The sequence below is a fragment of the Crocodylus porosus genome, unplaced genomic scaffold (genome assembly GCF_001723895.1).
Source record: "Crocodylus porosus isolate Cpor-Errol unplaced genomic scaffold, CroPor_comp1, whole genome shotgun sequence".
In the NCBI taxonomy this organism is placed as follows: domain Eukaryota; kingdom Metazoa; phylum Chordata; order Crocodylia; family Crocodylidae; genus Crocodylus; species Crocodylus porosus.
This window is the reverse complement of record NW_017728906.1, coordinates 49,573,600-49,585,644: the sequence shown is the minus strand read 5'-3', so window position 1 is coordinate 49,585,644 and position 12,045 is coordinate 49,573,600. Positions and strand designations below refer to the sequence as shown.

Genomic DNA, 12,045 nt, shown 5'->3' with positions numbered 1-12,045 from the left:
TTGGGTTACATTTTTAATCTGAAAAATGGGGATTTTTTTTTTATCAGAGAAAACCAGGATCTCTGCTGATTACCTGCAATCAGTATTCAAGAATGCAATATGGTAACTGGTTTCAGGCAAAGGCAGTGACACCCCCCTGTCAGGCTGAGCCTGTTAGAGTAAAAACCCTCTTCTGGGATTCTCACAAAGTGTTATGGGGGATGTTAACTAAGAAAAAAAATCCTCTTAACTATACTGATTCAGTTTCATTTAAGTCTCTAAATTTAGACTCTATATAACTCCCAAACTAAAATAATATAAGAAAAGAAAAATGGTTAAAAGCCATGCATCCAGGAGACATGGATATAATTCTTAGTTTCAGTACAGACTTCCTATATGACCTTGGCTAAGTTACATAAGGTAACAATTCCAAAAGCCCAGAAGTAACTCAAGAGCTGGAGTGTCCATTTTCCAAAGTGACATAGACATTTAAGATTTCTCAATGATACTTGAGTGCCACAGCTTTTGAAATTGAGACTGCTAAATGACTCTAATGCTTTCAAATATATTACCTTTAATGTCCCTGTGCCTCACCTCCCTCCCCAGTTGCAAAATGAGGATAATGTTACTTCCTAGGCACGTCTACATGAGACATTGACTGTGCAGTAACACTGCATGGCAAAACTGTGACATGACGCTACTGCACAGTAGTAACAGGTTTTCATAAAGTCCTTGTGCACGTTTAAACTTTAATAACTTAGGTTGTAGGTATGATAGAAACAATCTAAATGGCATTTAAAAGCAAATTTATTAACATTTGAGGACAACTAGAATACACAATGCTAGAGTTCAACATAACCACCATCCATCATGACACAGTGCTCAATCCAATCTTCCAACTCCTTGAAAACGTTTCCCAGTTGCACTTGAGTTACTGTACTAATTGCATTGGTGATCCTAGCCCTAAGATCCACCAAAGAACATGGTTTTGACAAGTAAACTACACTTTTAACATGTCCCCATAAAAAGAAGTCCAACTGCAAAGGGTCAGGTGAATGAGGTGGCCAAGCAACTGGTCTACCTCTGCCTAACCACTTCTCTAGGAAAATGTCATTTAGGAACTGTCATACATTCAGAGTGTAGTGGTACGGAGCTCCATCTTATTTAAGAATAAATTCATTATTACCTATAAAGTCTAGCATTATCGACTCTAGTTGTCCTAAAACATTAATAAATTTGCTTTTAAATGCTATTTACAGATTGTTTCTATCATACCTACAACCTAAGTTATGAAAGTTTAAAAGTGCACAAGGACTTTATGAAGACCCTGTATTAGGCTACTGAGCAGTAGCTTCATATAAAAGGCATTCACCAGTACTACTGCACAGTGATTTGGGTTACTGCACATTTATTTAGTACTTGCTCATAATAATATTTATAATAAACAAGTACTAAATAAATGTGCAGTAACAACTGTGCAGTAGTGTCTCATGTAGACATGGCCCCTTTCTCCAAACATTATCTGCATTGTCTGCTTAGACTGTGAGCGCTTCCTGGCAAGAAATGTCTCTTATTATCTGTTTGCACAATGCTGAGCACAAAAAGAGGGTCCCTGTCTTTCTAAGAGCTACTGTAATACAAATATTTATGAGGTGAGTCAGTTATAAATTTAGCCAAGCAGACTAGATTCCCCTTTCTTCAAATCTCTCCTGAAAATTGACAGTTACCTCAGTAATGAAGTAAAGGTTGAAAGGGTCTGAGAGACTTTGAACTCCTCTTACTCCTTGAGCTGTTCACTTTTGTTCAAAGTTAAAGAAATAGTGAGGTGATGTGAGCAATTGTTATATCTCCTATGTGGAAATGAACAAAGCTCTCTTATTTCCAGTACTGTCAGTCTAGCACTTTGACCAGTTTTATTTGTTCCCTTGGCAAAATACGATGCCATGTATTGATGGATGTGATCATGGTGAAAGAGGTCTGACCGCACAAGTGTTGACAACATTGTTTTACGCTGTGCCATTAGGTAGTTGTTCATCCTTTCAAAACAATTGAGCTCCAGATGATGAAGAAAGGTTTCAAGATGGAAGTTGGGCAGTATATTTTTGTCAAATGTCCTGCAGTATCAAGACTGGAGTGGCACCCTTTTACATTGACTTCTGCTCCTGAAGAGGATTACTTCAGCATTCATGTCCGTATTGTAGGGGATTGGACAGAGGGTTTGTTTAATGCCTGTGGATGTGATAAACAAGAATTCCAAGAAGCGTGGAAATTGCCCAAGTATGTACAAAGAATAATCTCCATGATGATATTATTAATATTGTTATTTCAAATCTGCTAGGCTTAAAATTATAGCTGTCCATTTTGGAGGCATGCATCATGCATTTCTTCACTCCTTCCATCCTGGCTGATGCCTACCCTCCAGACTTTTATTCTACACTGCTTACAAAAATCAACTCATAGAAAATGCATGTTTTAGTGAATGGGGACAAGTGTTTCTGTGGAAGTGAATTTTGGCTTAACTGGTGATTTCCTGGATTTGGAGTGATTTCTCTTTGGTGGGAAATACACTTGGGCAAGGTAAAGCTGAACTCTAAGTTGAAGGGACAGCTTCTCAGTTCTACATCAGACCAATGAAGAGCTCTAATGTTTGATTAGAACTCACTACTGGCATAAATCAAAGGAATGAGATCTTGGGCCAGTTCCCTACTCCTCACAACAACAGCAGAAGAGATTTGCCAGGGAGTAGAGTACAGCAGAGCTCTCCACTATGCCATTCCTTTACTGGGGGGCAGCGGGAGGAACTGCAGTAGCTCTATGTATATAGTAAATATGAGTGGATCTAGCAAGTTGAAAAGTGGCGTGGGAGAGATGTTACCAGTGCAGCAGGGGTGCTTGCAACACACCTGTCCCCATTCCTTAGCAGACAGCAGCTGCCAGGGCCTTCTTTGTCCCAGAAGCAGGTAAGATTTCTTCCCCCAACTCTCATCACCCCCTCCCACCTTCCAGTGCTCAGCAGCACATCCCCTCTCCTCCCATCCCCAACCCCCTGTCCAGCAGGAGTTGCTCAAGGTTTGCCTCTGAGCACTGGAATTGGGGATCTGCCCACTGCCACTACTGTTCTTAGCTTTCTCAGGGCATGGGAAACCCCAAAGCCACTCCTGCCCCAATCCAGCTGGGGACTTCTGTGAGTGGCAGCAGCATACTGGGCTTCGCCAGAGACAGCAGTGGCAGGGAGACTCCCCCAACTTTCAGGTGCTCCTGCCCCCTGTCCACCCCCCCGGTGTCCCCAGCTGGTCAAAAGCAGGCACTGGAAGGTGCCATATCTCTGACCTGTGCCCCACATAGTCACAGCCTGCAGCTGGAGCTCCCAGGATGACATGCACAATGCAATGGAGGGGGAGGGAGCAGGGATCTGCCTGCTGCCACTGCTGGAGCCCAGCTCCCTGTGCAGCCACTCCATGAAGACCACAGTTGCAGCAGAGCAGGAGTGGTCCTGGGGCTTGGTTTTGTTAAGGTCAGTAAAGACAGGGACAATAGCAGCAGTGGGCAGGTCCCTCCCTCTCTTCACCTGCTCCCTACTTAATCCCCAGGGATGTTCTATGCCAGAATGGGGCTCCAGGTGCTCCTCATACTCCTTGGGGGAGCCAGGTATTGGGGGCCACAGGGAACTGGAGTTGCTGCAGGTGAGCTACACTGTGAAAGAGGGGTTTGACTATGCCACTGCACCCCTTCTGCATCCGCCCCAGGTGTAACTCATGTTTGGGCCAGGTGCCAGACTTAGAGAGCCACAACTATTTTTCAGGTCTCCTCCATCCCTTCTTTTACCGAGTACTGTTTGGACTTAGGGAGAATCATGCTCAATTTTTTAACAAATGTAAGTTAATAGATATGCTAGAGTATATTATTTTTATAATGTATTGACTGTGCTCTTTGTTTTAGGATAGCTGTGGATGGCCCCTTTGGCACAGCTAGTGAGGATGTATTTCATTATGAAACTGTTATGCTAGTTGGAGCTGGAATAGGGGTCACTCCATTTGCATCGGTACTCAAGTCTGTCTGGTACAAATATTGCCACGATGCAACCAGCCTCAGGCTCAAAAAGGTATATCCCCTGTCAAGTGTATGAAACTTCTATTTCAGAGCCCTCACAATTATTGGAGAGGAAAAATCCCTCAACAAAATGGACACAGCAAAGCTTATGTACAAACTAGCTTGATCCAGAGATTGACTTGTGTGCAGGGGAAAAACCCAGAGTATTAATAAGACGGTTAAAATAAAGGAAGGGGAAAATGCGTTAAATAAGTAAAATCCAATTTATGAAGCAAATTTATTAAACACATTTATGAAAAGACAATTTATGAAACCAGCTTAGAAAACAAATCTCATAGCCTGTGCACAGCCCTGGGAATTATACCATGGGGATTTTCATGGGGATTACAGACTGGAGGAGTCCTTCTCCAAGCTGTACAGCAGCCATAAAGTTGCATCCCCACCTCTATTACACTCTTGCAAACTGGAAGCTGCTGCAGTTGTCCTTTGGTGGAACTTTACAACATTCATTAAACAATACTATTACCATGCCCTTACCTTGGAAATTACCCTGTGTGCTAAGGTAGAGAATGCTCCCAGAAAGCACAGCTCCACTGTCTATATGTCTGTTTGCCCACCTCAGACAGAAGAACAGGTATAGTTCTGTTACCTGCTGGGCCCTCTTCAGCTGCCAAGGCAGAGACAGTACTTGAGTTTTAGTCCCTATTAATGCTCTATCAAACTGCTATTTTTAGGTAGGAGTGGAGAGGCAGCATAAACCAATAAATAAGATGTTGAGGGTTGGGGGGATAGGAAGCTGTTGTTCTCTTTGTCTCGCAGTCATTAACTCTGCCTCACAGCCCTTCGAGCCTTTAAATAATTGTAAAGTTCTGATGCTGCATCCTGCTCCTGCCAGAGCCGGTAGCCAGGGGGTGCATGGGGGTGCACATTCACCCGCTGAGCTTGGTGGTACACCCCTGCAAAAAGCATTGCTGACACTGCTGGTGGTGCCTGCAGGTGGTAGTTGCTAGCCACCCTCCCTGCCCTTGCCACACCACCGGCAGTGTCTGCAGGCGGTCCCAGATTGTTACTGGCCACTGCCGATGCTGCCAGTGGAGTCTGCAGGTGGTCGCCAACCACTGATCAGCACTTGCCACCCCCCTGCCCCTGCCGCTGAAAGCACTGCGGCTGCCTGCAGGAGCTCACCGCTCACTGCTGGCACCTGTGGGAGCTTGCTGTGCCCCCCAGCTTCCAGGGCCATGCAGTATTCATGCTGGGGGGATTTCTAAAGGACTGGTAAGCTAAGCCTCTGCAAATCTCCATTTTGATCAGCAAGCATGATGAAAATAGAAATGTGTATGTGCACACAGACCCTGAGAGCTTAATCCTGTCTCTTTCAGATCTATTTTTACTGGCTGTGCAGAGACACTCATGCCTTTGAATGGTTTGCTGACCTCTTGCAGTCACTGGAGACTCAAATGCAGGAGAGGGATAATGCAGAATTTCTCAGCTACAACATCTATCTTACAGGCTGGGATGAATCTCAGGTAGCCACTCTGTGGGGAAAAATTCTGGTTGTTATACATAATGGTTGATTCAGGGCATCTTGTTTGTTACATGCTCCTAGGCCTTGCACGTCTGTCTATGTATAGGGGTACAGTCAGAACGAACTTATACAAAATTATGTGTAACCAAGGTATTTGTGTATGCTATACACAGAATTCTAGTGGTGATAGCTCTACAGCCCAACCTTCCCCTGGGTGCAGAAGTGCCTGACGTAGAGCCATATAGTCCAGCAGCTAGAACATCAGCCTCTAGGGATCTCAGCTACACTCCTCAGTTAAACTCTGATATAAATTTAATTCAAGCTGCCATCGTGCATCCCTCACATATTGCTCTGGGAACCTGAAAATATTTCACATGGCTCTGACACATTCCCTTCCTGCAGATGCAAGGAGTGAGCACCCACTGAGGAACCTAGACCCAGGCCTGCTCCTTCCCAGGAGGGAAGCCAGGAAAACTCAGGGTCTTTGAAAGAAGCGGGGAATTGCATGAGAAGAACAGAGGTAGTCTCAGGCTTCAGCAGGACACTGGGTCTACTCCTGTCTTCCTCACCAGTTGAAGCTGCCCTGTCCTAGTTAACGCACGAGAAATTTAACCTGAGAAGAAAACATTAAGAACTACATTTTGGCAGTGGATTTAGAGCCAGATCCTATGTATGATTTAGACATGTTCAAACCTAGTTGCTACAGTGGTTAACTTTGAGGCCTGTGGCCCCTGGAGTAGAATTCAGAGCCCAAAGTTTGGTACTTGGCTACCTATGATGTGCACATGGAGAAGTAGGCTCCTCAGAATGGGATCCAAACCAACCGGCGTGCTAAGCAAGGAGCCACCCAGAACAGAGGTGCTCAACCTGCAGCATACATGTCACAAATGGCACGGGTAGCTTGTGTGCAGCATGTGGCAGGTGAGGAAGGAAACAGAGAAAACACGTAGACAGAGCAGGGGATAAAAAGCAGAGCAACAAATCAGGCAGGGAACACAAGCAGATTGGCTAGGGAGCATAGGGTAGGGAGCTAAAGGCTGGATGATGGATCAGGCATGGAAAGGGGAACCAGCATCACTCTCAGGGAAGGCATGGGGCATGCCTGCCAAAAAGGCTGGCTCCCACTGACTTAGATCTTGTCAACAGAAAAAGCGATGCATAGCTGAGCTTGTGCTCCTCTTGGGAGGTTAGGTGTCTTTCAAGGGGGGGCTTCTGTTTCCTTGGGATTGAGACTCCAGAGATATTTCCTACAAATCCTTCAAAGAACTGAGCAGGGCTTACACTTCTGAAAGTGCATCTGCCAAAGGAGAAGGAAGTGGTGATGATGGTATTAGTGCTAGTGGTGATGCTAGCTAGTGGTTAGATCACCTGCCCAGCAAGTGAGACATGCAGGTACAATTTCCTCCTGTGTCCTGGGTTCCAGAGCCTGCTCTTTGAACACTTCATGCATTTTGTGTTAAACAGCCCTTAGATAAAAAACAAGCATTATTCTGGGAGTAAGCACTAGAGCCCAGGACCTCCCCTGTCTCAGCTGATTGCCCTAACCACTAGGCTACAAAGTTGCTCCTCTTCTAACCCCACCTTTTCTGCAGTGCCACAGCTTCAATAGGTTGGTAGTGGGTGCCTCCATACAGCCTCACCTCTAGTCTGTTGGTGAGGGCAGTCTCCTCGGTGGTGGAAGATACACATTTAAATGCCCTTAAGCAGATAAGAAGATTAAACGTTGTTTTTTCACTTCCTCGGCAAGTGTTTTATCAACTATCGCCAACACCAGTGTTTTCTAATGCAAGTGGCTATGGCTTCTGTGTTTTGTGCTACACTTAATACTGTCCATGAGAAGTAGGGGTGCTCAGAGAATACCTACTGGATTGGGGCCTTTGGGGGATTTAGGCAATTCTCCCTTCATTTTCTGAATCCCAGTGGGGTTTTAGCTAGGAAGCAGGGGCCTAGCTGGTCAGGCCAGGGCAGCAGTAACCAGGATCACAGGTGCATAGAGAACTTCCAGGTCAAGCAGAAGTGTCTAGTGAGTTTACATGGCTGCTTACCAGGGAATTTTTTAATTGCACCTTGAGACTTCAGCACTAAGTTCTATATTAGCTTTCCTCTTTGTACCCAAGTCCTCCTTTGGATACCCACAACCAGTGGCAGACTAACTTCTCTCTTGCCTGGGCCAAGAACAAAATGCGGAAGGGTCATGATCTTACAGGTCCACCTGTAAATCTGAGGACAGGATTGTAGCCATTTTGATCTGGTAGTTTTGAACCATGTACTTTGAATATAAAATGCCAGCCAGTGATCCCACTGCTGTCACTCCTTCCTAAAAGACGTGCACTTCAGGGAACAGTTGTGTCCTGTTTGTGGAACTTGAACATTTCTACTTTAAATTCTGATAGATAAGCAAAGCTGTTTGGCCTGTTTTTTGAAGCACAATTACTGGGCTAAATCATTCTCTCTTTCTTTGTAAGGGGTAGAGATTAGGATTTCATTGGGGCCAAGGGAGCCATAAACTAGCCCATCTCTAAAAACCTATAGAAGCTCAGTCAAATATACTGTCTGTGGTATTTTGGCTGTGCAGCCAGGAATTGGTCTTTCTTCAGAGCAGCAGCAGCCTCAGCAGCCCCTGCAGCTTGCTAGTAGAGGTCTAGTGCTGCCTAATGCAGCCTTAATGGTAGCTTGGTCTACTGGTAGTTAACACACTGCAGCAGGACCCAGACAAAAAGTAGAATCTCTCTTCTAGGAGTTTCTTAGCTCCTCTCCCTCTCTGGTGAAATTGGATAATGTAAGCCATTGTTGGGAGACAAAGGAATCAAACCTTCTCTTACCCACTTGAGAAATCTGTGATTCAGTCAGGAAAGATGTATGCTGTAGTAAATTTTGAGTAATTTTGACCCATAATGGATGTGAAAAGGGAAAGAAGAAAGGTCATGGAAGTCCCAGTTTAGAAAAAAAGTCCTTCTCATTTTTCTCCTCCAGTAGAACTAATATCTCTTCCAACATTTACTGAAGTAAGTGTAAACCTTTTCACTGACCTCGCCAGCTTTGAATCATGCCCTTTGGCAGTCTGTATTGATTGATATGGAAGTTACATGGACTGGAAGAGCAGAAAAGACCTCAGTGGAACAAGGAGAGTTTTGCTTAATTTAAAGTGGAACAACCTCGTTAAAGTCAATGAGGTTGTACCGTTCATTGCAACCAAGGGGAGAATTTGTCTTATTAATACTGGAGAATGATAGATAATGCCTTTCATTAGAACAGTAAACTAATTACTGGCTTTCAGGATTAGTATCTTCAAGTCCTGAGATCACCTGTAGAGGTTTTTTTTGTTTTTTGTTTGCTTTTGATTATGACATCTTGGCCATTAGTCTAAGTGTTAGCTTCTTGATCACTGTCAATTCTGCATCTCACAGAAATTTATCTAACTTTCATATTATTCTACTGTTTAATATGGTGCTAAAGCAGAGAGTATCATGCCTGACCCCAGGTCTAATCCTAATGTCTACATTTCTCCTTACAATGCTACATTTCTCTCTTCTCACAGGCTACTCATTTTGCAGTGCATCATGATGAAAAGAAAGATGTGATTACTGGCCTGACACAGAAGACCTTGTACGGCAGACCAAACTGGGAAAATGAGTTCAAGACCATTGCTCAGAACCATGCAGGGTAAACAAGTGTTCAGATCTATATTGTCTGGGGACTATAGTGTCCGGGTCCTTCAAACTAATGGCTGTGAAAGAATTGCCTTGCTCCTTACGTTAATATTTGAAAGGCAGAATGATGACACAGATTGCATGTGGTTTTCAGAGTCACATGCTCCCATATTCGAGTACACTGTGATCCTGGCCAAATCACTTAAATCTATATTTTCAAATTATATTCAGTAATGCTTGAATTGTGGGTTCTGACCATCAAGCAACATCTGACATTTTTGCAAAGAGATGCCAACACCTGTAGCTCCAGTTTAAGTCAATAGGAGCCTCAGGTAATTAAGAGCTTTGAAAATGAAACCTTAATATGGATAGCCTGGATCCACAGACCTAATATATGAAGCAGTAAAATTGAGAATGTAGGTTTTAAGCTCCTTGGGCCAGCCACAGCTTCACTAAGCTAAATTCCAACTCCATGAAAGCCAGTGGTAATGTTGCCATTGGCTTCTGCGGTACCAGTATTTGATCCATTTTTTACAAGCAGTAATAAAACATACAAGTGTATTTCACAGGGGTTTTACAAGGATAACAGAGCTTCTGTTCAAAGAGGACTGTGGAGATTTAAATTGTTAAGTACTGTAATACAAGAGGTTACTTAGTACCCTGAGCAGCTCTCAGTATAGACCAAATGCTTCATATCCTCACCCATCCTAATGATGTTGCTGTGGATTGTTTATGCATTTAATCACTGACCGTACTTTAATTTTTCTTCTAAACAGTTCCAGAGTAGGTGTTTTCCTGTGTGGACCCGAGGCCCTGGCTGACGCACTCAATAAGCAGAGCATCAACAACTCAGAGGCTGATCCCCGAGGGGTGCATTTCATTTTTAACAAGGAAAACTTCTAACTCTGCTTTCCCCAAGAGACACAGGAATAGCCAAGCTCAAAAATTAATTTGTTTATTCCTCTTTTGCTTGGATGTTGGAATGGTGGGTCAAATTCTGATTTCAGTTGCCTCAGTGTCAGGCACTTGACTTCATTGACATCATTTTGGATTTACACTAGTGTAACTAAGAGGGGAAATTGGGTGAGAGTCTCTTTGCATTGCCCTCTAAATTCTGAGCTATTTTAGCAGCAATCTGTTATTTGGAGGTTGTTTCTCAATTAACTGTCTTTATCTTCCTTCTATTCATAGTGACTGCCCCAGGTTATAGACAGTGGATGCATCTGGGAGTCAGTTTACATTGATAACAGCTTAATGCTATTAAACAATAATGCATTCTAGCATAATGCTTGCTACTTAAAATGCAATTTATCTTGACCCTTGGGGAAAAGGAAGGATTTTGGAAAGGATGAATGGGGGAAAGAGTTCTCATATTAGCATTTTCAGGCTTTCAAATCCAAGTCCAGATTTCTTATCCAAAGGACAGATTCTCTGAAAAGCAATTTTTCCCCTGGTGATTTCAGAAGCACGGGACTGGAAGGGACCACAAAATCAAAGGCCTATGTTAGGGAATACTGCAGTGATACATTGCACACCCACTCTGCAAATGCCGCAGCCCAAAATGGCTGAAGCTGTCTTTGTGTAGTGCTGGGCTTGGACTAGTAAACATACTGTAGCTAGGGGAGTATGTTGGCCTGTACCCAAGTGCTGCAATACTGTGATCACATTACATCTATTTTGTGGTGCAGGGTGTGCAGAGCAGGCATTCTGTCCTTCACAGAGATGTTCCCTAGCACTCGCCTTTAACATGTACTCTGTGTCATTAAGTCCAGCTGTTTGGTACTGCAGGCACTACGCTATACACCTGTAGGCAAATGAAATGTATGCATGATGACTCTGAAGTGATACATTTCTATTTGTAAAAGAGCATTGTATTTGTAAGCTCTTGGAAGCAGAGACCTTATATACCCAGCCTAATGTGATCCTTATACTTATTGTATTGCCTAGGCATTACTGCTACTAAGTGGGAATTAAGCATGTCTGGGGCAAAAATGAAGCATTCTCTTCATTGCTGAGCTTTGCTAATACCCATTTTGTTTTAAGGGATTCCTTGGGTAAAGAACTACATTTTGGGGGTGTTTCTGGTACACTGCTGCCTATGTTCCTGTGTTCAGGTCCCACTTTCTGTTTAGTTATCAGCTTTCAGATCTCACACTCAAAATACGCGGACTGCCTTGTGCTTCCAGATTCATGGCACAACAATGTAAACAAAAGATAGGCTTCATACTTTCCACGTCTTCAGTGCCTGCTTTCTAGGATAGCTCTGAATTGGTGAAAGAGCTTCATGTCGCCAACTGATTTAATGGGTTCATTGCTAAGCATTTTAAAATGGATATAATGCTTTTGGTTCTGCTTCTGAGCTACTTCTTTCTATCAGTATAGGCATATTTTAGAAAGTGGTGTTCATTTGGACTGTATCCATGATTTACATGAATAAAATGCTGTGCATACAATACACCCTCACACCATGCAGTACTTTTGAGTGTCGTCTTCTTGTGGGCCACCTGGAAAGGCAAAACTATAAGAAGGGACCTACATAAGTGATTTTTTGGTATTAGCACTATAGAGGGACATTATATTCACAGAGCAACCGCAGAAGGGAAAAAGGCTTGCAACTACCATATATAGTATGTTACAGGTTCCCTAAGTGCCTCCCTGGTTCTTCTTGTTCATTGTTCCCCAGTTAAAGCCATCTGCTCCCTGCCTCGTCAGCACATTTGCAGTCCCCCCTGGAAATCCTGAACACCAGTTAGATCTTGCTGTCAGATTCAAGAGGCTGCCTGTTCTGGCAGTTCTAGATACATTTGCTGGGTTATCTGGCTGTTCACAATGTAGGTCAGA

General features: G+C 43.6%; 1 protein-coding gene across 1 annotated transcript in view; it reads left to right on the top strand.

The window, feature by feature from the left end:
* The window catches only part of LOC109305934 (cytochrome b-245 heavy chain), a 42,823-nt gene extending 31,164 nt beyond the window's left edge, over nucleotides 1–11,659 (top strand). The window contains exon 13 of the mRNA XM_019529116.1: nucleotides 9,981–11,659. Coding sequence (XP_019384661.1) covers nucleotides 9,981–10,107 — 127 coding nt within the window. The 3' untranslated portion in view covers nucleotides 10,108–11,659. The remainder of the gene's footprint in view (nucleotides 1–9,980) is intronic.
* The last annotated feature ends 386 nt before the right edge of the window (nucleotides 11,660–12,045 follow it).